Source organism: Littorina saxatilis, linkage group LG4 (genome assembly GCF_037325665.1).
Source record: "Littorina saxatilis isolate snail1 linkage group LG4, US_GU_Lsax_2.0, whole genome shotgun sequence".
In the NCBI taxonomy this organism is placed as follows: domain Eukaryota; kingdom Metazoa; phylum Mollusca; class Gastropoda; order Littorinimorpha; family Littorinidae; genus Littorina; species Littorina saxatilis.
Genome location: NC_090248.1, coordinates 69458148 through 69484867, shown reverse-complemented (window position 1 = coordinate 69484867; position 26720 = coordinate 69458148). Strand labels below are relative to the sequence as shown.

At 43.0% G+C, this 26720-nt stretch overlaps 1 protein-coding gene across 1 annotated transcript in view; it reads right to left on the bottom strand.

Moving 5' to 3' along the window:
- The window catches only part of LOC138965496 (uncharacterized), a 76891-nt gene that overhangs the window by 23859 nt on the left and 26312 nt on the right, over positions 1–26720 (bottom strand). The window contains exons 8-14 of the mRNA XM_070337670.1: positions 24801–24932; positions 23931–24077; positions 10559–10693; positions 10176–10310; positions 9499–9636; positions 6446–6580; positions 4776–4893 (exon numbers count right to left, since the gene is read on the bottom strand). Of these exons, the coding sequence (XP_070193771.1) occupies positions 4776–4893; positions 6446–6580; positions 9499–9636; positions 10176–10310; positions 10559–10693; positions 23931–24077; positions 24801–24932 (940 nt within the window). The remainder of the gene's footprint in view (positions 1–4775; positions 4894–6445; positions 6581–9498; positions 9637–10175; positions 10311–10558; positions 10694–23930; positions 24078–24800; positions 24933–26720) is intronic.

Genomic DNA, 26720 nt, shown 5'->3' with positions numbered 1-26720 from the left:
AAACCGTGCAGCTGGTTTCATGACACAGCTAGTGGGACCACTCTATCAAGCATGAAAACCGTGCAGCTGGTTTCATGACACAGCTAGTGAGACCACTCTATCAAGCATGAAAACCGTGCAGCTGGTTTCATGACACAGCTAGTGGGACCACTCTATCAAGCATGAAAACCGTGCAGCTGGTTTCATGACACAGCTAGTGAGACCACTCTATCAAGCATGAAAACCGTGCAGCTGGTTTCATGACACAGCTAGTGGGACCACTCTATCAAGCATGAAAACCGTGCAGCTGGTTTCATGACACAGCTAGTGGGACCACTCTATCAAGCATGAAAACCGTGCAGCTGGTTTCATGACACAGCTAGTGGGACCACTCTATCAAGCATGAAAACCGTGCAGCTGGTTTCATGACACAGCTAGTGGGACCACTCTATCAAGCATGAAAACCGTGCAGCTGGTTTCATGACACAGCTAGTGGGACCACTCTATCAAGCATGAAAACCGTGCAGCTGGTTTCATGACACAGCTAGTGGGACCACTCTATCAAGCATGAAAACCGTGCAGCTGGTTTCATGACACAGCTAGTGGGACCACTCTATCAAGCATGAAAACCGTGCAGCTGGTTTCATGACACAGCTAGTGGGACCACTCTATCAAGCATGAAAACCGTGCAGCTGGTTTCATGACACAGCTAGTGGGACCACTCTATCAAGCATGAAAACCGTGCAGCTGGTTTCATGACACAGCTAGTGGGACCACTCTATCAAGCATGAAAACCGTGCAGCTGGTTTCATGACACAGCTAGTGAGACCACTCTATCAAGCATGAAAACCGTGCAGCTGGTTTCATGACACAGCTAGTGGGACCACTCTATCAAGCATGAAAACCGTGCAGCTGGTTTCATGACACAGCTAGTGAGACCACTCTATCAAGCATGAAAACCGTGCAGCTGGTTTCATGACACAGCTAGTGGGACCACTCTATCAAGCATGAAAACCGTGCAGCTGGTTTCATGACACAGCTAGTGAGACCACTCTATCAAGCATGAAAACCGTGCAGCTGGTTTCATGACACAGCTAGTGGGACCACTCTATCAAGCATGAAAACCGTGCAGCTGGTTTCATGACACAGCTAGTGGGACCACTCTATCAAGCATGAAAACCGTGCAGCTGGTTTCATGACACAGCTAGTGGGACCACTCTATCAAGCATGAAAACCGTGCAGCTGGTTTCATGACACAGCTAGTGAGACCACTCTATCAAGCATGAAAACCGTGCAGCTGGTTTCATGACACAGCTAGTGGGACCACTCTATCAAGCATGAAAACCGTGCAGCTGGTTTCATGACACAGCTAGTGAGACCACTCTATCAAGCATGAAAACCGTGCAGCTGGTTTCATGACACAGCTAGTGGGACCACTCTATCAAGCATGAAAACCGTGCAGCTGGTTTCATGACACAGCTAGTGAGACCACTCTATCAAGCATGAAAACCGTGCAGCTGGTTTCATGACACAGCTAGTGGGACCACTCTATCAAGCATGAAAACCGTGCAGCTGGTTTCATGACACAGCTAGTGGGACCACTCTATCAAGCATGAAAACCGTGCAGCTGGTTTCATGACACAGCTAGTGAGACCACTCTATCAAGCATGAAAACCGTGCAGCTGGTTTCATGACACAGCTAGTGGGACCACTCTATCAAGCATGAAAACCGTGCAGCTGGTTTCATGACACAGCTAGTGAGACCACTCTATCAAGCATGAAAACCGTGCAGCTGGTTTCATGACACAGCTAGTGGGACCACTCTATCAAGCATGAAAACCGTGCAGCTGGTTTCATGACACAGCTAGTGAGACCACTCTATCAAGCATGAAAACCGTGCAGCTGGTTTCATGACACAGCTAGTGGGACCACTCTATCAAGCATGAAAACCGTGCAGCTGGTTTCATGACACAGCTAGTGGGACCACTCTATCAAGCATGAAAACCGTGCAGCTGGTTTCATGACACAGCTAGTGAGACCACTCTATCAAGCATGAAAACCGTGCAGCTGGTTTCATGACACAGCTAGTGGGACCACTCTATCAAGCATGAAAACCGTGCAGCTGGTTTCATGACACAGCTAGTGAGACCACTCTATCAAGCATGAAAACCGTGCAGCTGGTTTCATGACACAGCTAGTGAGACCACTCTATCAAGCATGAAAACCGTGCAGCTGGTTTCATGACACAGCTAGTGAGACCACTCTATCAAGCATGAAAACCGTGCAGCTGGTTTCATGACACAGCTAGTGAGACCACTCTATCAAGCATGAAAACCGTGCAGCTGGTTTCATGACACAGCTAGTGAGACCACTCTATCAAGCATGAAAACCGTGCAGCTGGTTTCATGACACAGCTAGTGAGACCACTCTATCAAGCATGAAAACCGTGCAGCTGGTTTCATGACACAGCTAGTGAGACCACTCTATCAAGCATGAAAACCGTGCAGCTGGTTTCATGACACAGCTAGTGAGACCACTCTATCAAGCATGAAAACCGTGCAGCTGGTTTCATGACACAGCTAGTGAGACCACTCTATCAAGCATGAAAACCGTGCAGCTGGTTTCATGACACAGCTAGTGAGACCACTCTATCAAGCATGAAAACCGTGCAGCTGGTTTCATGACACAGCTAGTGAGACCACTCTATCAAGCATGAAAACCGTGCAGCTGGTTTCATGACACAGCTAGTGAGACCACTCTACTAAGCATGAAAACCGTGCAGCTGGTTTCATGACACAGCTAGTGAGACCACTCTATCAAGCATGAAAACCGTGCAGCTGGTTTCATGACACAGCTAGTGAGACCACTCTATCAAGCATGAAAACCGTGCAGCTGGTTTCATGACACAGCTAGTGGGACCACTCTATCAAGCATGAAAACCGTGCAGCTGGTTTCATGACACAGCTAGTGGGACCACTCTATCAAGCATGAAAACCGTGCAGCTGGTTTCATGACACAGCTAGTGAGACCACTCTATCAAGCATGAAAACCGTGCAGCTGGTTTCATGACACAGCTAGTGGGACCACTCTATCAAGCATGAAAACCGTGCAGCTGGTTTCATGACACAGCTAGTGAGACCACTCTATCAAGCATGAAAACCGTGCAGCTGGTTTCATGACACAGCTAGTGGGACCACTCTATCAAGCATGAAAACCGTGCAGCTGGTTTCATGACACAGCTAGTGAGACCACTCTATCAAGCATGAAAACCGTGCAGCTGGTTTCATGACACAGCTAGTGGGACCACTCTATCAAGCATGAAAACCGTGCAGCTGGTTTCATGACACAGCTAGTGGGACCACTCTATCAAGCATGAAAACCGTGCAGCTGGTTTCATGACACAGCTAGTGAGACCACTCTATCAAGCATGAAAACCGTGCAGCTGGTTTCATGACACAGCTAGTGGGACCACTCTATCAAGCATGAAAACCGTGCAGCTGGTTTCATGACACAGCTAGTGAGACCACTCTATCAAGCATGAAAACCGTGCAGCTGGTTTCATGACACAGCTAGTGAGACCACTCTATCAAGCATGAAAACCGTGCAGCTGGTTTCATGACACAGCTAGTGAGACCACTCTATCAAGCATGAAAACCGTGCAGCTGGTTTCATGACACAGCTAGTGAGACCACTCTATCAAGCATGAAAACCGTGCAGCTGGTTTCATGACACAGCTAGTGAGACCACTCTATCAAGCATGAAAACCGTGCAGCTGGTTTCATGACACAGCTAGTGAGACCACTCTATCAAGCATGAAAACCGTGCAGCTGGTTTCATGACACAGCTAGTGAGACCACTCTATCAAGCATGAAAACCGTGCAGCTGGTTTCATGACACAGCTAGTGAGACCACTCTATCAAGCATGAAAACCGTGCAGCTGGTTTCATGACACAGCTAGTGAGACCACTCTATCAAGCATGAAAACCGTGCAGCTGGTTTCATGACACAGCTAGTGAGACCACTCTATCAAGCATGAAAACCGTGCAGCTGGTTTCATGACACAGCTAGTGAGACCACTCTATCAAGCATGAAAACCGTGCAGCTGGTTTCATGACACAGCTAGTGAGACCACTCTACTAAGCATGAAAACCGTGCAGCTGGTTTCATGACACAGCTAGTGAGACCACTCTATCAAGCATGAAAACCGTGCAGCTGGTTTCATGACACAGCTAGTGAGACCACTCTATCAAGCATGAAAACCGTGCAGCTGGTTTCATGACACAGCTAGTGAGACCACTCTATCAAGCATGAAAACCGTGCAGCTGGTTTCATGACACAGCTAGTGAGACCACTCTACTAAGCATGAAAACCGTGCAGCTGGTTTCATGACACAGCTAGTGAGACCACTCTACTAAGCATGAAAACCGTGCAGCTGGTTTCATGACACAGCTAGTGGGACCACTCTATCAAGCATGAAAACCGTGCAGCTGGTTTCATGACACAGCTAGTGGGACCACTCTACTAAGAATGAAAACCGTGCAGCTGGTTTCATGAAACAGCTAGTGGGACCACTCTATCAAGAATGCAAACAGTAACATACCAGATCCACAGGATAGCAGCGACGATGAGAGCAACAAACAGTAACATACCAGATCCACAGGATAGCAGCGACGATGAGAGCAACAAACAGTAACATACCAGATCCACAGGATAGCAGCGACGATGAGAGCAACAAACAGTAACATACCAGATCCACAGGATAGCAGCGACGATGAGAGCAACAAACAGTAACATACCAGATCCACAGGATAGCAGCGACGATGAGAGCAACAAACAGCATTGAGACGATAACACTCACAATGATGCCCACATTACTGCTACCAGAATCATCAACTCCGCCTTGCACCAGCATATCTGAAACCCAGAAACAAAAGAAACAAAATTAAGGTACATTAATACATGGACCTTTCAGTAATATACAATACAATACATGGACCTTTCATTAATATACAATACAATACATTACCAAAGCACATCGACCTATTAGTTATTACAGAATACAGAATATTCAATTGCCTAGTAAAACTACGAGTTTGTTCCTATGAAGACTCACAACAGGATTTCGCTCGTCGGAACTGAAACACAGACCAGATTGAAAACAAAAATGGAACGAACCTGATAAATAATGACTAGAAGGTGAGCTTCGATATAGTTTTCTTCACCAAAAGATGACAGGACCGCAAGAAGACAGAAAGAGTGACGAAGAATGTGTGGTTCGTGCGTGTGATTGTCGTTGCTTTTAAAATAGATCTACTCTTCGCAATTTTGACTGGGTGGAGAAAAAAATGCAAACAGCAAGAAATATGTATACGAAGTTATCTCCCCAGTGTGCATATGACAATAAAAACAAGTCTTCATTCACTTGATATTCCTTATTTACTTCGGTGTCAGGAAATGGATGCCGCATAGCTCTCACATACTGTTATCTAAATATTGAAATCGGTTACTTCCCTTTGGCAGGTTATCTTAATTGGCACAAGTGTTCTTGTCCAATTCAGTCATTTTTGTTGGTGTGTGTGTGTATGTGTTTTCTCCAGCTTAAAGCCTAGCATGCTTTGACCATGTTTCGCGAGGCCTGTTTTGGCATACACAATTATTTAGTAAATTGTTACTCCTATTTCCATGAGGGTAACCTCACTGGACTGTGAATCTTATCCAATCCAATCCAATCTTAGGCAGCAAAGCATGTCGTAGCTATACTAGGAATACCAGGCACAGGTTTAGTCTGGTGTGGCAACGCATGAGTTGCTTTACCAAAGTTTTGGTTAGGCGAGGCTATAGCTTTATTGATCCTACTTTCTTGGTTTTGGAATGACTGCGACATTCAGCTTTGACCTGATGATGCTGAACTTGGTTTGGCTTGGTGTACCATGGCTAGGCCAAGCCCAAAAATACTTTGTGATGATAACCGCGTCCATGTTGTCTGTCCATATGCAAGCCTGGCTTAGTTTCGGTCTGGGTCAGCTGCAATTTGTTGTGTAGTGTGTTCAACTGTTTCACCTGCATCAGCACAAGGTATTTAAGTTGATAAGAACTAGAACAAGACAATGAAAGACAACGAGTGTCCATGTTTCCAGTCAGTACACACATGTTTCCAGTCAGTACACACATGTTTCCAGTCAGTACACACATGTTTCCAGTCAGTACACACATGTTTTCAGTCAGTACACACATGTTTCCAGTCAGTACACACATGTTTCCAGTCAGTACACACATGTTTCCAGTCAGTACACACATGTTTCCAGTCAGTACACACATGTTTCCAGTCAGTACACACATGTTTCCAGTCAGTACACACATGTTTCCAGTCAGTACACACATGTTTCCAGTCAGTACACACATGTTTCCAGTCAGTACACACATGTTTCCAGTCAGTACACACATGTTCATTGTTATCTTGTTGTACCTGCGCATAGCGGTGGGGCGAATCCATCCTCGCAGGTACCCTGTGGGCAGTGTCCAGTGACATGGTTACAGACGGCCCTCATCGAACAATGGCCACACTCCGTGCTGCAGTTGCCACGGAAACCTGGCTTGCACGCTAAAAGTAAGGAGAACACGTCATAATTAGATGCAAGTTTAAAATATACATTCCTTACCGTGTGAACCACCACCGATTTGTTGAAACTTTTGGTTGAAACAAAACTTTATTTAATTGTCATGACTTATATTAAATATTATACATTGAGGATCCGAAATGAAGCATAATTCTTATGTAATTAACGAATCCAAGGGGAAACGTGAAAGACGTTAACACGATGAGATTATTCATGCAAGATGCAAAAAAAGGTGGGTGGGGGTGGGTAGTACGTACGGAAAGGGGGAGACAAAAAGGGGGAGACAAAAAGGGGGAGACAAAAAGGGGAGACAAAAAGGGGGAGACAAAAAGGGGGAGACAAAAAGGGGGAGACAAAAAGGAGCTTTCGAAGCTTTTACACAGGGAATGAGTAGCCATGCGCATCTTCCTGGACACACACAAACACTAAAAACTATAAAACCTGTATGGTTATTTTCTGTGCAGAACGATGTTTAACTATAAAACCTGTATGGTTATTTTCTGTGCAGAACGATGTTTAACTATAAAACCTGTATGGTTATATTCTGTGCAGAACGATGTTTAACTATAAAACCTGTATGGTTATATTCTGTGCAGAACGATGTTTAACTATAAAACCTGTATGGTTATTTTCTGTGCAGAACGATGTTTAACTATAAAACCTGTATGGTTATATTCTGTGCAGAACGATGTTTAACTATAAAACCTGTATGGTTATATTCTGTGCAGAACGATGTTTAACTATAAAACCTGTATGGTTATATTCTGTGCAGAACGACGTTTAACTATAAAACCTGTATGGTTATATTCTGTGCAGAACGACGTTTAACTATAAAACCTGTATGGTTATTTTCTGTGCAGAACGATGTTTAACTATAAAACCTGTATGGTTATTTTCTGTGCAGAACGATGTTTAACTATAAAACCTGTATGGTTATTTTCTGTGCAGAACGATGTTTAACTATAAAACCTGTATGGTTATTTTCTGTGCAGAACGATGTTTAACTATAAAACCTGTATGGTTATTTTCTGTGCAGAACGATGTTTAACTATAAAACCTGTATGGTTATATTCTGTGCAGAACGATGTTTAACTATAAAACCTGTATGGTTATATTCTGTGCAGAACGATGTTTAACTATAAAACCTGTATGGTTATATTCTGTGCAGAACGATGTTTAACTATAAAACCTGTATGGTTATATTCTGTGCAGAATGATGTTTAACTATAAAACCTGTATGGTTATTTTCTGTGCAGAACGATGTTTAACTATAAAACCTGTATGGTTATATTCTGTGCAGAACGATGTTTAACTATAAAACCTGTATGGTTATATTCTGTGCAGAACGATGTTTAACTATAAAACCTGCGTGGTTATTTTCTGTGCAGAACGATGTTTAACTATAAAACCTGTATGGTTATTTTCTGTGCAGAACGATGTTTCACTATAAAACCTGTATGGTTATTTTCTGTGCAGAACGATGTTTCACTATAAAACCTGTATGGTTATTTTCTGTGCAGAACGATGTTTAACTATAAAACCTGTATGGTTATTTTCTGTGCAGAACGATGTTTAACTATACAACCTGCATGGTTATTTTCTGTGCAGAACGATGTTTAACTATAAAACCTGTATGGTTATATTCTGTGCAGAACGATGTTTAACTATAAAACCTGTATGGTTATATTCTGTGCAGAACGATGTTTAACTATAAAACCTGTATGGTTATATTCTGTGCAGAACGATGTTTAACTATAAAACCTGTATGGTTATATTCTGTGCAGAATGATGTTTAACTATAAAACCTGTATGGTTATTTTCTGTGCAGAACGATGTTTAACTATAAAACCTGTATGGTTATATTCTGTGCAGAACGATGTTTAACTATAAAACCTGTATGGTTATATTCTGTGCAGAACGATGTTTAACTATAAAACCTGCGTGGTTATTTTCTGTGCAGAACGATGTTTAACTATAAAACCTGTATGGTTATTTTCTGTGCAGAACGATGTTTCACTATAAAACCTGTATGGTTATTTTCTGTGCAGAACGATGTTTAACTATAAAACCTGTATGGTTATTTTCTGTGCAGAACGATGTTTAACTATAAAACCTGTATGGTTATTTTCTGTGCAGAACGATGTTTAACTATAAAACCTGTATGGTTATTTTCTGTGCAGAACGATGTTTAACTATACAACCTGCATGGTTATTTTCTGTGCAGAACGATGTTTTGTTTTAAAATAAGTCTGGACGAAGGTTCAAATTATTGTCAAGAAGCAGGTTCATGTTTAGTATGTGCCATACTGAAGGAATGCAGTCTACTGTGTGCGCGTGCGTTCTGTATCGGATTGCAAAAGGTTATAAGTATGTGCTTCTTCTTCTTCTTCTTCTTCTTCTTCTTCTTCTTCTTCTTCTTCTTCTTCTTCTTCGTTCATGGGCTTAGACTTCCACGTTCACTCGAGTTTTTAGCACGAGTGGACCTTTACATGTATGACCGCTTTTACCCCGCCATTTTGGCAGCCCTACGCCGATTTGGGGGGAGGCATGCTGTGTATTTTCCTGTTTCACCCACCGAACTCTGACATGGATTACAGGATCTTTTTTGTGCGCACTTGGTCGTGTGCTTGCGTGTACACACGAAGGGGGTTAAATCACTGGCAGGTCTGCACATAAGTTGACCTGGGAGATCGGAAAAATCTCCACTCTTAACCCACCAGGCGGCAGCGACCGGGATTCGAACCCACGACCTCCCGATAAGGAAGCCGACGTCTTACCACCACGCCACTGTGTCCGTCTGGTTATATGTGCGAGCTTGCGTGCACTGCAGATGAATGAATAAAAATCAAACAGCAATCGAGAATGATACGAGGAAGCCAATAGTAAATCCTCACGAACGTACGTGTTTTGCAGAGGGAATCCTTTGAATCCCAGCCGGGCCCACATTCACAGTGTCCACTCTTGGGGTCACAAAGACCATCCTTACATCCCGCTCCGCACGTTGATACACAGCCTTGACCGTACGTCTTGTCATCACATGCTGAAATAGGGCACACACACACACACACACACACACACACACACACACACACACACACACACACACACACACACACACACACACTTGTAAAGATTCAAAGAGTGTTTATCAACTTATCTTAAAAACACACAAGGATATACATCCTACAAAAGCACCAGGGTCACATGATCACGACAAACCACCCAAATACGGTATGATAAATAGAAGTAACTTCATTTTTGGAACAGAAAAACTGTCAGGTAAAATCACTTTCACCTTTTGACGATCATAACCCCACATAATAATCGGTAAAACACCGGCAATCTGCGCTGAATGCAATCACTGATACAAGCAGTTTAGCACCATGGTTATCAGATGTTTCGTTGAAGGTCTCCTTTTTGACCAGGGCCACCTGGACGACAACACAGTGAAACAAAACTGCTTCGGGTTAAGCATTTTATATGCAGCTTGTATTTGTGTTGGTGTTTGAGCCATGTGCATTATGAGAGTGAAAAAGACAAGAAATAAGTTGGTTTTGTCCAAAATAGTCCAATACACACCCTTGTCACACAGAGGGGGCTGATACCCGACGCGACACGAGCAGTGACCAGTTGTCCTGTTACAGGTGTCGGTGTTCTGGCATCCCGCACCACACTCTCTGGAACAATTCTTCCCGTACGTTCCCCGCTCACATTCTGAAACAAAGCATCAACAATGCCCATTCCCTGCTTTGTATGCTTTATAGTAGTTTCAGTAAGCCAAGCTTTCCACGCGGACAAAATGTCAATTCTTATTTCTCATTTTGGTTCATTTGAGGCAGAAGGTCATAGAGTCCATAGACAAACAAACACACACACACGCACGCACTGACACACACACACACACACACACACACGCACGCACGCACTGACACACACACACACACACACACACACACACTCACTTTCTTTACAGAAAGCATCGCTCTCCTTCCAGCCAGGACTGCATCCACAGTGTCCCGTAGTTCCGTCACACGCAGCACTGCAACCTTTACTACAACTCTTTCTGCAATCAGCCCCGTATCTGCCCGGACTGCAGGCTGTGTAGGTACAGATGTATATTTTATTAGTCATTTTAAAGTCACAGATAAACAATATTGGTCATCTGGGGCTTAGGACGCCCGAATGTAAATCGAATAGCAGCTTAATTCTATAATTGTTGAAACAGAGGTTGAGAGACCCGCACTTCTGCAGTCACAATACAATCTGGCTTGACCATTGGATACATCTCAAACGGCCGAGGAAGCCTTATATGAACTTTCTCTGTGCGGGCACACTGAAAGACAAATTATGCACGTGATTCTATAATCGGGTATTAAATTAAAAGTTTGCTGTCGATATTTACTGTTATCGTGTTTACAGTGTGGCGATAGGGTCTGATGTTATAACGAAATATAAGGTCATACATTTCCAAAATGCTAGCGTTTGCTTTGATGCCGTTGGTTTCTGACGCGAACAGACACTTTCTTGCGCACAAACACTACTGCCCCCTCGCGGCCGAACAACACAGGGCATTCGTGCTCAACACAACGTGTAGTATGTGTTTTTTTGCATGAAAATAAATGCGGAAGAGCGAAAACCTTCATCTTTTTGTGGTGTGTTTCTGTATGTTACACGACACTTGAGATTGCCACAAATTCTCAAATGTCGTATAGTTGTGTTCTTTTATTCTACGTCGCCCGTCTTCGCAGCAGCAGAAAACAACTGGTCAAATTGAGTTCGAGGATTTATTTAGCATTCCATACATACAACTGCACATCGTAGCAGAACTCAAAGTAGAAGATTTTTTTTAACATTCAAATCGCGCTGGCATATATATAGTAAATACTCAATCTCGAGAATATTCCAGACCGAACATGATACAACTACATTATATACGAACCGTCTATGGACTAGAACAGTGACGTTCTCTGTGACGTACATCAAAAGCGCCGACGCACTTAATCCGAACGAACGCCACGAACTCACACTACAAACAGCGTGGTAAACAACTTGTTTTGACAGGACCAGAAAGTTCACCTGCATTCTCGTCCAAGCATAAATATTGTGTTTACAAAATATAATATCGGTACTTTCCCACAAAGTACAAATAAGTCAACTACATGCAACACACAAAACTGAACCAAAGCTCAGCAACGGTAGCGTTTCCTAACATTACCCCCAACACCAGAAGAAATTTACCTAATTTCTTTCAATCATTGAAACGCTACCTGTACACATATTATGTATATATAACAGATTGAAATCCAGGTATGTACATTAGTCTGTTGGAGAATGAACACAGTTTTACTCACATACTCGGCTGAGAAAATCTGCTCCAACATTGTCTGAACCCTTGATCAATTCCACTCGCATATCAAAGTTCTGCAAGTACATCACCCACCTCATGATACGATTATTCACAAACTTCGCAGAGTTCAGGTAGGTGAGGGGTTTGTGATCAGTCTGAAGCACGAATTTCACCCCTTGGAGGTAGAGTTCAAATTTCTTGATTCCCCACACGATGGCTAAACACTCTTTCTCCATGGTCGAGTAGTTCTTCTCGGCTCCTGACAGCTTCTTGCTGGCATAGCTGACCGGAAACGGTTTACCTCCATGCTCTTGCATCAGCATGGCGCCGATCCCTTCGTCCGATGCGTCTGTACGCAAGATGAACTCTTTGGCAGTATCAGGAAGGCGTAGCACCGGGTCTCGTGACATCAGGTCGCGCACGGTCTGGTATGCCTTCTCCTGAGCTGGTCCCCAGAGTATTCGGTTGGGGCATCCTTTTCGGGTCATGTCCGACAAAGGCGCCGTTATGGCGGCGAAGTTTGGAATGAACTCTCTGTAGTACCCAGCCAATCCAAGGAAGGATCGCACCTGCTTCTTGGTTTCAGGACGTGGCGCATTGAGGATCTTGGTGACGTTTTCCAACAAAAGCCCCTTTTGACCTTCCTTCAGTGAATGACCTATGAAGTCAACGTTGTCGGTCCCCAAAATGCAATTGCTGGGTCTCACGGTCAGATTGGCTTTTGTCAGGCGGGAAAACAGTTCCCTCAAAGTCTCCAGATGCTCCGCAAAGGTCTCCGTGTGGACTAGCAGATCATCCCAGTAGTACACAACATTCTTCATTCCTTTGAGCATTTTTCGCATTCCCCTCTTCAGGGTAGCACCACTGTTCACCATGCCAAAAGGCATCCGCAGGCACTCATACGTTCCGTCTGGAGTTGCAAAGGCGGTCTTTGGTATGTCCTCTTCGCGCACAGGAATCTGCCAATATCCCTTGCTGAGATCGATCTTTGAGAAGATCTTACTGCCGGTTAACTGTCGGAATAGATCAGTTGCCGTCGGCATTGGTTCAGGGTCAAACACGGTGATCTTATTGACTTTCCTGAAGTCAATGCATACCCTGTTTGTGCCGTCTTTCTTCTTGACAACAACAACGGGAGATGAGTAAGGAGATGATGATTCACGGATGACCCCCATCTTCAACATGTTGTCGATGTCCTTCTTCAAGGATTCCGGAGCCTGAAACGGGATAGGGTATGGTTTTGAGCGAACAGGAACGTCAGATGTGAGGTGGACTTCATGTTCGACCAAGGACGTAGAGCCTGGAACATCAGAGAACCTATGGGTGAAGTCGCCCATAAAATCATGCAGCTCCTTCTGCTGGTCTTCCGTCAGGTCAGGTCCTAACTTGACGTCATCCACTCCATCTTTCTTGTGGAGGTCTCCCAACTCCAGTAGTTCATCGCCGTCGAACTCGTCTAGTTCGGCTGGTTCTTCCACACTTGCTGCAACCGGTACTGCTTCCGGAGGTCTCTCCACATACAGTTTCAGGAGGTTAGCGTGGTAGATCTTGGACTTCTTGCCGACATTCACCTTGTAGTCGTTGATCCCTACCACGGCCTCAACCTCGTATGGGCCTTTCCACTGCATCAGTAGTTTGTTGTGATCAGTGGGGAGCAGTATCAGCACTTTGTTACCTGGTGTAAACTTCCTGTTTACGGCTTTGCGGTCGTAGTAGTGCTTTCCGCTATCCTGAGACTTTCTCAAGTTTTCTCTAGCAATCTCGAGAGTCTCCTCCAGTTTCTCTCGCAACTCAAACACGTACTGGTAACTGTTCTTCACTTCAGGTGTGTCCACATCTTTCGTCCACAATTCCTTTAGTATTTGAATCGGGCCTCTCACGGTCCGCCCGTACATCAGCTCGAACGGGGAGAATCCAGTGGACTCTTGTGGCACCTCCCTGTATGCAAATAGCAAGGCATTGATGTAGCGATGCCACTGCCTTGGCTGCTCACTGCATAGTTTCTTCAGCGTGGACTTCAGCGTCGCATTGAATTTTTCGACCAGCCCATTGCACATCGGGTGATAAGGTGTCGTAGTCAAGTGACGAATGCTCAGCAGCCTGTTGACCTCTTCCATGCATTCAGAGACAAACTGTGTCCCCAGGTCTGTGAGGATCTCTTCAGGAACCCCAATTCTGCTGAAAATGTCCACAAGTGCCTCGGCAACAGTCTCGGTGTCAATTTTCTTCAGAGGCACGGCTTCTGGGTACCTGGTTGCATAGTCTACCAGGGTCAGTACCCAACGATGACCCGCTTCACTTGGCGGTTTTATCTCGCCGATGAGGTCAATGGCCACCCTCTTGAAAGGTCGGTCGATCAAAGGCATCTTCTGCAACGGCACTTTCGGGACCCTTCCTCGAGGTATGGTTTTCTGGCAAATATCGCACGATCGGCAGAATCGAGTCACATCTGCATGCAGTCCTGGCCAGTAAAACGCAGCCTGGATTCTGTCCGATGTCTTCTTGACCCCCAGGTGACCTCCCATAATAGAGTCGTGGGCCACCTCTATCACCTGGCACCTAAGTGGTTGAGGCACCAGAACTTGACGTAATGGCTTCCCACCGTTGACTCTCGCCTGCTGGAACACTCTGTACAGAATCTTGGCCTTCACTTCAAATTGCACAGTGCCTTCGCCCTTAGTCATCTCCTTGACAGGACGACTCCTGTGCTTTGTTAAGGTCGAATCAGCTTCCTGTAGCTGAATCAGCCGATCCCTGTCCACGACTGCAGTTGCAGAACTGTTGGTGACCCTGAGTGGCGTAGTTGTTTTGTCCTTCTTCGCCTGGGCTCTGGTCGTCACAGCGCTTACAACCTGCGGCTGGTCGCGGCGATGCACAGTTGCTCTGTCATCTCGTAACAGTTCGCTGATATCTTCACTCGCGAATGGCAGTGGGTCTTCCTCCTCAGCAGCAGGCTGAGCTGAGCCCATTCTCCATTCGAAATCAGGGTCATCAGGACGTCTCGCACCCCCAATGTTCCCAATTAATAGATCGTACAAGGGCTTCTTCAGGCAGACGGCCTCAACTTCTCCGGTGAAATATGGAGTATCGATCTGGATCTTTGCCACTGGGGCCTTCACGCATTTGCTGTCAGCCATGAGCGTCCACTTGAAGTCACCAGTGAACTTCTCTGTTGGCACCAGATCCTCTTTGACGATGACCCCATTGCAGCCCGAATCTCTGAGAACAGTCACTTCCTGCTTCTCAACAAATCCCTTCGACACGGGCATGTTCGACACTGACACAGCTGCGTTGGCGACGACAGAGATTGACTTGCCATTGGCGAGTAGAAGCTGGCCATCAGATATACATTCTTCCACGTCCGATGGTGTAGCCACTTGCTCGGCAGCCCTTGGAAGTATGACGCTGCTCGCACATACTTGTTGGTTCGAGCCACTCGTTTGCCTCTTGTTGTCGTAATATCTCCGTCGATGTTCTTGCGCTTTGTCATTGACATGTCCGTTATTTTTCTTTTGGGGACAGTTGGCGACTCGGTGGCCCTTGGCATTGCAATGGAAACACGTTATGTTCTGCCCTTCATTGGATGATGGTGCGGACTCAGTTTGTCCCTTGGCAGGTTGGTTTCCCTGGTTCCCGCTCTTCTGGAAAGGTTTCGATGACTTTGACGTCCCCAGGGTCCTTCCATGAGCAATGAGATAACGCTCAGCAGCATCAGTAATGTCCTTCAAACCCCGCAGTTTTTGCTCTTCCAAGCGGGTCGCCAGGTCCTTCGGGCAGGCATTAAGGAACTGCTCCTTCACGATCAAGTCCCGCAGACTCTCGTATGACTGCTCTTCACCTGATAACTCCACCCACTTCTGCAGGTATGACGACAGGAGCTCCACAAACTGGCTCGGTGTCTCTCCAGACAATGGCTGGCATTCGCGGAAGCGTTGACGGTAGCCCCTTTCAGTGAAGTTGTAGCAACGCAACAGAGCTTCCTTCAGTACATCATAGTCTCTGGCGTCATCATTTGAGAGTCTAGTGTAGACCTCAAGTGCTGCCCCAGTCAAATGTGCGCTGAGTTGAATCGCCCAGTCGTCGCACTGCCATCTAGCACTCTCAGCGAACCTCTCGAATCTTGCAAGGTAGCAGTCGATCTGGTCCTTCCCGTCAGCGAATGCTGGAAGTTTCGGTGCCCTGTGTAACATTTGCTGCTGGTTATCTCTTAGGCGTGGTGCCTCGTGCTCATTTTGAACACGCACCATTTCTGTCTGAAGCTCTAAGCGCTTCATCTCCATTTTTATTTGGAGCTCTAAGCGTTTCAGCTCTATTTGCCTTTCTTCACGCTGTGCTTCTCTTTCTCTTTCTTCACGCTCACGCTGCGCTTGTCTTTCTCTTTCTTCACGCTCACGCTGCGCTTGTCTTTCTTCACGCTGCGCTAGCAGTCGTGTCTGGGACTCGACGAACTCCGTCAGCTGCTTGCCTTTCAGTCCCAGTTCAACTTATTTTGCCCAGAACTCAGCCATTCTGGTCTTTTCCGGTGCGTTCGTCTGTATTCTTTCACAGCCACGAACGTAGACGAATGTAGTCTTCTAAAAGAACACAGTCTCTACTGCACCTCCGATGCTTCTCTCGTCGCTGTTCACCTTCGTAGACGCAGGCTGCCACCCTCCTCGTCTAACGTGACGGCGAACTCTGCTCTCGATACGTACACGACGTACCCCAGTCGTATTTCGTAGTATTAATGCACTAGCTCCGCGACGAAGTCCGTCTCGTCCAAACGGCAGCTAACCTCTGTAATCCCGATACACTCCGGCGTCGCTCACCGTACCGAGCTGCGGCGATTACCAAACTCTTCACCAGTCACACCGAATCCACGGTTCCGTAGTCTCAATACTGATCCCTCAGGATACACCCGATTGATGGCTACCTCCTGTGACTGTCTTGACACTGGTCCTTGTTGCTGGAAAACCCTTGGCGTTAAACGTAGATCCTTGGCTTGGCCCCCAATTGTTACACGACACTTGAGATTGCCACAAATTCTCAAATGTCGTATAGTTGTGTTCTTTTATTCTACGTCGCCCGTCTTCGCAGCAGCAGAAAACAACTCGTCAAATTGAGTTCGAGGATTTATTTAGCATTCCATACATACAACTGCACATCGTAGCAGAACTCAAAGTAGAAGCTTTTTTTTAACATTCAAATCGCGCTGGCATATATAGTAAATACTCAATCTCGAGAATATTCCAGACCGAACATGATACAACTACATTATATACGAACCGTCTATGGACTAGAACAGTGACGTTCTCTGTGACGTACATCAAAAGCGCCGACGCACTTAATCCGAACGAACGCCACGAACTCACACTACAAACAGCGTGGTAAACAACTTGTTTTGACAGGACCAGAAAGTTCACCTGCATTCTCGTCCAAGCATAAATATTGTGTTTACAAAATATAATACCGGTACTTTCCCACAAAGTACAAATAAGTCAACTACATGCAACACACAAAACTGAACCAAAGCTCAGCAACGGTAGCGTTTCCTAACACTGTATTTTGACTGACAGAGTCCTTGTTGAAGTGAGGCAAATACGCACGCGCGCTTCTCACGGACTTGACAAAGCGGTGACGTCCCTTGCGCTAGACACTTTCTTAGTTCGGAAATGTTGTTGTCAATTTGAAAAGTAAGTTGATTAAGATAATTCATAAACCTCTTTTGAATTGGAAAGCATTGGTAAGTAGACTTTCATGTCTTCGGTTGTATGAAAGCGAAGGAGAGACCTTCTGGTTGAGGTTAACCGCAACCACGTGTACTTTTGTTGTTGTAAATATATTGGATGTTGTACGATTTCCATAGCAATATAGGGACTGATAGCCAAAATATGATGTGTGAGAATATTCAATCACAAACCCAGCTCCTACGTGTCTATCATAATAGCAATAAAGGTTATGCGAGGCTATGCACTTTTTAGCAAGGCTCGGAGTAGCCTTGTGAGCAATCGATCTGCTGTCATCAGAGGAAATTATAACAACTTCAAATGCAAAGATATCCCGTCCGTTTACAGAAAGTATCTAAAATATAGTCGTCATTTAAATAACACTTTAGTGCTGAGTTTTGTCCCCTTGTCTGAGTCTGATAGTCTGATCAAACTAATGCTAGGAGCATATACTCTCAAGCAAGGATATAACCACATCAATTTCAACCAAAAGTAGTTTGCTCTTGGTCGACTTGACCCGTATTAGAACATATAAATGTTTTCACACTTAAGCATAACTCTGCAAAGTTACATTGCAACTCATCACAACTGGCAAGTTACGATACATTTCAAATAGCCAAACAAATCAGTTAGGCAAGTTAAATGGACAGGACAGCTCCCCTATATCTGCACAGACCCTCCCCTCCCCCCACCCCGGGCTGTCAACCACGCTTCGGGCATCTATACAGTTATAAAATAGCCACGCTTTAGGGATTTTCTTGCAAGGAGTCGATAGTACTCTGAGGCGTATTCCATCTGTAAGACAACACACAGCCCCTGTCTGATTAACTATCATACCACACGCAAACCACAACAGTTAACTGTACTCACCATCACAATATATACCTATTATCATACCACACGCAAACCACAACAGTTAACTGTACTCACAATCACAATATATACCTATTATCATACCACACGCAAACCACAACAGTTAACTGTACTCACAATCACAATATATACCTATTATCATACCACACGCAAACCACAACAGTTAACTGTACTCACCATCACAATATATACCTATTATCATACCACACGCAAACCACAACAGTTAACTGTACTCACAATCACAATATATACCTACTATCATACCACACGCAAACCAAAACAGTTAACTGTACTCACAATCACAATATATACCTATTATCATACCACACGCAAACCACAACAGTTAACTGTACTCACCATCACAATATATACCTATTATCATACCACACGCAAACCACAACAGTTAACTGTACTCACAATCACAATATATACCTATTATCATACCACACGCAAACCACAACAGTTAACTGTACTCACAATCACAATATATACCTATTATCATACCACACGCAAACCACAACAGTTAACTGTACTCACAATCACAATATATACCTATTATCATACCACACGCAAACCACAACAGTTAACTGTACTCACAATCACAATATATACCTATTATCATACCACACGCAAACCACAACAGTTAACTGTACTCACAATCACAATATATACCTATTATCATACCACACGCAAACCACAACAGTTAACTGTACTCACAATCACAATATATACCTATTATCATACCACACGCAAACCACAACAGTTAACTGTACTCACAATCACAATATATACCTATTATCATACCACACGCAAACCACAACAGTTAACTGTACTCACAATCACAATATATACCTATTATCATACCACACGCAAACCACAACAGTTAACTGTACTCACAATCACAATATATACCTATTATCATACCACACGCAAACCACAACAGTTAACTGTACTCACAATCACAATATATACCTATTATCATACCACACGCAAACCACAACAGTTAACTGTACTCACAATCACAATATATACCTATTATCATACCACACGCAAACCACAACAGTTAACTGTACTCACAATCACAATATATACCTATTATCATACCACACGCAAACCACAACAGTTAACTGTACTCACAATCACAATATATACCTATTATCATACCACACGCAAACCACAACAGTTAACTGTACTCACAATCACAATATATACCTATTATCATACCACACGCAAACCACAACAGTTAACTGTACTCACAATCACAATATATACATATTATCATACCACACGCAAACCACAACAGTTAACTGTACTCACAATCACAATATATACCTATTATCATACCACACGCAAACCACAACAGTTAACTGTACTCACAATCACAATATATACCTATTATCATACCACACGCAAACCACAACAGTTAACTGTACTCACCATCACAATATATACCTATTATCATACCACACGCAAACCACAACAGTTAACTGTACTCACAATCACAATATATACCTATTATCATACCACACGCAAACCACAACAGTTAACTGTACTCACAATCACAATATATACCTATTATCATACCACACGCAAACCACAACAGTTAACTGTACTCACAATCACAATATATACCTATTATCATACCACACGCAAACCACAACAGTTAACTGTACTCACAATCACAATATATACCTATTATCATACCACACGCAAACCACAACAGTTAACTGTACTCACAATCACAATATATACCTATTATCATACCACACGCAAACCACAACAGTTAACTGTACTCACAATCACAATATATACCTATTATCATACCACACGCAAACCACAACAGTTAACTGTACTCACCATCACAATATATACCTATTATCATACCACACGCAAACCACAACAGTTAACTGTACTCACAATCACAATATATACCTATTATCATACCACACGCAAACCACAACAGTTAACTGTACTCACAATCACAATATATACCTATTATCATACCACACGCAAACCACAACAGTTAACTGTACTCACAATCACAATATATACCTATTATCATACCACACGCAAACCACAACAGTTAACTGTACTCACAATCACAATATATACCTATTATCATACCACACGCAAACCACAACAGTTAACTGTACTCACAATCACAATATATACCTATTATCATACCACACGCAAACCACAACAGTTAACTGTACTCACAATCACAATATATACCTATTATCATACCACACGCAAACCACAACAGTTAACTGTACTCACCATCACAATATATACCTATTATCATACCACACGCAAACCACAACAGTTAACTGTACTCACCATCACAATATATACCTATTATCATACCACACGCAAACCACAACAGTTAACTGTACTCACAATCACAATATATACCTATTATCATACCACACGCAAACCACAACAGTTAACTGTACTCACAATCACAATATATACCTATTATCATACCACACGCAAACCACAACAGTTAACTGTACTCACAATCACAATATATACCTATTATCATACCACACGCAAACCACAACAGTTAACTGTACTCACAATCACAATATATACCTATTATCATACCACACGCAAACCACAACAGTTAACTGTACTCACAATCACAATATATACCTATTATCATACCACACGCAAACCACAACAGTTAACTGTACTCACAATCACAATATATACCTATTATCATACCACACGCAAACCACAACAGTTAACTGTACTCACAATCACAATATATACCTATTATCATACCACACGCAAACCACAACAGTTAACTGTACTCACAATCACAATATATACCTATTATCATACCACACGCAAACCACAACAGTTAACTGTACTCACCATCACAATATATACCTATTATCATACCACACGCAAACCACAACAGTTAACTGTACTCACAATCACAATATATACCTATTATCATACCACACGCAAACCACAACAGTTAACTGTACTCACCATCACAATATATACCTATTATCATACCACACGCAAACCACAACAGTTAACTGTACTCACAATCACAATATATACCTATTATCATACCACACGCAAACCACAACAGTTAACTGTACTCACAATCACAATATATACCTATTATCATACCACACGCAAACCACAACAGTTAACTGTACTCACAATCACAATATATACCTATTATCATACCACACGCAAACCACAACAGTTAACTGTACTCACAATCACAATATATACCTATTATCATACCACACGCAAACCACAACAGTTAACTGTACTCACAATCACAATATATACCTATTATCATACCACACGCAAACCACAACAGTTAACTGTACTCACAATCACAATATATACCTATTATCATACCACACGCAAACCACAACAGTTAACTGTACTCACAATCACAATATATACCTATTATCATACCACACGCAAACCACAACAGTTAACTGTACTCACCATCACAATATATACCTATTATCATACCACACGCAAACCACAACAGTTAACTGTACTCACCATCACAATATATACCTATTATCATACCACACGCAAACCACAACAGTTAACTGTACTCACAATCACAATATATACCTATTATCATACCACACGCAAACCAAAACAGTTAACTGTACTCACAATCACAATATATACCTATTATCATACCACACGCAAACCAAAACAGTTAACTGTACTCACAATCACAATATATACCTATTATCATACCACACGCAAACCAAAACAGTTAACTGTACTCACAATCACAATATATACCTACTATCATACCACACGCAAACCAAAACAGTTAACTGTACTCACAATCACAATATATACCTATTATCATACCACACGCAAACCACAACAGTTAACTGTACTCACCATCACAATATATACCTATTATCATACCACACGCAAACCAAAACAGTTAAATGTACTCACAATCACAATATATACCTATTATCATACCACACGCAAACCACAACAGTTAACTGTACTCACAATCACAATATATACCTATTATCATACCACACGCAAACCACAACAGTTAACTGTACTCACAATCACAATATATACCTATTATCATACCACACGCAAACCACAACAGTTAACTGTACTCACAATCACAATATATACCTATTATCATACCACACGCAAACCACAACAGTTAACTGTACTCACAATCACAATATATACCTATTATCATACCACACGCAAACCACAACAGTTAACTGTACTCACAATCACAATATATACCTATTATCATACCACACGCAAACCACAACAGTTAACTGTACTCACAATCACAATATATACCTATTATCATACCACACGCAAACCACAACAGTTAACTGTACTCACAATCACAATATATACCTATTATCATACCACACGCAAACCACAACAGTTAACTGTACTCACCATCACAATATATACCTATTATCATACCACACGCAAACCACAACAGTTAACTGTACTCACCATCACAATATATACCTATTATCATACCACACGCAAACCACAACAGTTAACTGTACTCACAATCACAATATATACCTATTATCATACCACACGCAAACCAAAACAGTTAACTGTACTCACAATCACAATATATACCTACTATCATACCACACGCAAACCAAAACAGTTAACTGTACTCACAATCACAATATATACCTATTATCATACCACACGCAAACCAAAACAGTTAACTGTACTCACAATCACAATATATACCTATTATCATACCACACGCAAACCAAAACAGTTAACTGTACTCACAATCACAATATATACCTATTATCATACCACACGCAAACCAAAACAGTTAACTGTACTCACAATCACAATATATACCTATTATCATACCACACGCAAACCAAAACAGTTAAATGTACTCACAATCACAATATATACCTATTATCATACCACACGCAAACCACAACAGTTAACTGTACTCACCATCACAATATATACCTATTATCATACCACACGCAAACCACAACAGTTAACTGTACTCACAATCACAATATATACCTATTATCATACCACACGCAAACCAAAACAGTTAACTGTACTCACAATCACAATATATACCTATTATCATACCACACGCAAACCAAAACAGTTAAATGTACTCACAATCACAATATATACCTATTACTTCTTCTGCGTTAATGCGCTGAACCTAGCTCCCGCGTACACTGTTTTATTTTTTATTTTTTATATTTTTTAGCACAAGTGGTTGTTGAAATGTATGACCGTTTTGTAAACCCATTACATCTATAGGTCAAAACCCCAAAGGCAATAGTATATGGCATGCCCCTTCCAAGCGATCGCGGAAGGACTTCGCACTGCTACAGACAATTGTGGACAAGCTGACACTTCACTTACACTCGTTACAGTAACGACTTGTGTAGCCGGGCTGACATCGCGGGTTGTCGTAAGGACACGAACCGTCACGTCGGTCACAGCGGTTCTGTTCCCGGCAGTGACCACACGCCTTGGAACAATCGTCGCCGTAGTGCTGAGCGTCACACTCTGTTCAAACACAACGGGAAAAGATTTCTTTTTAAATTAAGGAAGAGAACAAAAAAGATTGTAGAAAAAAGAAAGGAAGTGAAAAACAAGACACGTAAAGCGATATTAAAACATTTAGTCAATCCGTCTGCCTTAATATCAAACTTAACTGAAAAATCTTTAGCGAGTTTGAGTCCTGGCTGCCCTAAACCATCCGACCGAGTGGCTGTAATTATTAACAGGTTTTGTAATCTAATGATTACAGCCCGTGCGGTATTTTAATTAGTTCCTTTTGCTTGCCTTGGTATTTTTCACGTCATTTTTCTTTTGCTAACTTAATACCGTTTCTTTTATCTTCATCTTAAATTTTCAATTGTCATTTTTCGACTCAATGTAAGCCGGTAGAATGGGAATCGAGAATTGTTGTTATATAGATGTTTTGCATGACGTTGGTAAATAATAAAATCTGTACTGCTAAAATAACAGGTAAATGATATAACCCAACACCTCCTTATTCGCAGCCATCATGATGCTTACATTCCGAACCAGCGATAAAGATCAGTTACGGTCGGTTTTGTTTTCATACACGAAAATACTTTTTTATAAATCATTTCGTCTGTGCAGAGAAGGTCATTAATGTTGTACAACGTATTGTTGGTACCGGTATTATCGCTTGCAGAATAAGATGTCTTAAATTGAACAAAAAATCACGTTTCTTCTGAGTGAATGTGTGTGATCACTTACCATAACACCTGTCCCCAGCCCAGTTGGGAAGACACGGGGAGCACAGTCCATTGGTCGGGTTGCATTTTCCGCCAGTACACCCACCGCCGCATTCTTCAGAGCAGGTGGCAGTATACCAGCCGTCGTCACACCCTGAAAACGTCACTGTGGCTTTATGCGTGTTTGGCGTAACTGATTTGAACAGATTTGTATGAAGTGAAAATTCACTCTCCAAGTTGTTATGTATAGAGAACCCTACATGGCTTAATTGCTGTGTCGTGCCAGATTTAAGGAACTTTTCAATATTTGATAAAGTAACGTGCAGGGGCGGACGAGGGGGGGGGGGGGTTTCTGGGGTTTCCGGACCCCCCCCACCCCCCCAGCCAAAAAATAAGAATATTTTTTAGTTTTTTGGGGGGTTGAGTTTCAATTTTTGGGGTATTAATCAGTGACAAAATCTGCTGCCTGAAACTGGTAATGATCATCCTCAGAATGCACCAGATTGCACCATTTTGCATCCTTTTTTTTCAAAATTTTCCGGGGGGGCATGCCCCAGGACCCCCCTAGCAAGCTAGGCGCTTTGCGCCGTCGGCTCGGCGCTTCGCGCCTCCACACCCATATCTTCACAATATACTTTTGGAAACCCCCCCCATAAAATGAACTGATCCGCCCCTGACGTGTGTAGCCTACATCTGTGTCTTTTGCTCAAAACGTCCCGCAGTAGAGGCGCCCAAACTGAAGACGCGTTTTATGGATTCTCGATCTCTTCCAAAGTCCCGGGAAAACTTGACGTCCAAGCAAAAATACATCACTCTAGAAAGTATAGCGTTACGTGTATCTTCTCAAAATTCTTTCAGGTGAAACAGCAAGCGGAAAAGTGTTCCTATAATTACGTTTGTCTCGGTGCCTTTCCACCATGAGCAGTGGAAAATTAGGCCCCTGCCAGACTAGTTTGACCGGGACACCCCGAAGCGTCCCGGTACCAAAGCGACCCAGTACCGAAGCGTCCCGGTACCAAAGCGTCCCGGTACCGAAGCGTCCCGGTACCAAAGCGTCCCGGTACCGAAGCGTCTCACTATAACGCGTCACAGGACTTAGACTTTTTTTTTATTTTTAATCTTGACCAAGGGCGGATCAATTCACTTTGGAGGGGGGGGGGTTACAAAATGACTGAAGATACAAGTTGACGGCGCCGAAGGCGCCTAAGCCTCTAGGGGGGTCCGGGGGCATGCCCCCCCGGAATTTTTTTTTATCCAAAGAAGCAAAATAGAGCTATCTGGTGCATCCTGAGCCAATAAATTACCTCTTTTTTGGGGGGGTGGGGGGGGGAGGGGGTTACGTAACCAGTGTAAACCCCCCCCCCCCCCAGATCCACCCTTGTTGACCTTGATTTGACCTTGACTTGACTAACCATATTTATTTTTAAAAATTTAATCTTGACCTTAATTTGACCTTGACTTCACTGATTTTTTATATTTAGTCAAGTTTTGACTAAATATTTTAACATCGAGGGGGAATCGAAACGAGGGTCGTGGTGTATATGCGTGTGTCTGTGCGTGTGTGTGTGTGTGTGTGTGTGTGTGTGTGTGTGTGTGTGTAGAGCGATTCAGACTAAACTACTGGACCGATCTTTATGAAATTTGACATGAGAGTTCCTGGGTATGAAATCCCCGAACGTTTTTTTCATTTTTTTGATAAATGTCTTTGATGACGTCATATCCGGCTTTTCGTGAAAGTTGAGGCGGCACTGTCACGCCCTCATTTTTCAACCAAATTGGTTGAAATTTTGGTCAATTAATCTTCGACGAAGCCCGGACTTCGGTATTGCATTTCAGCTTGGTGGCTTAAAAATTAATTAATGACTTTGGTCATTAAAAATCTGAAAATTGTAAAAAAAATAAAAATTTATAAAACGATCCAAATTTACGTTTATCTTATTCT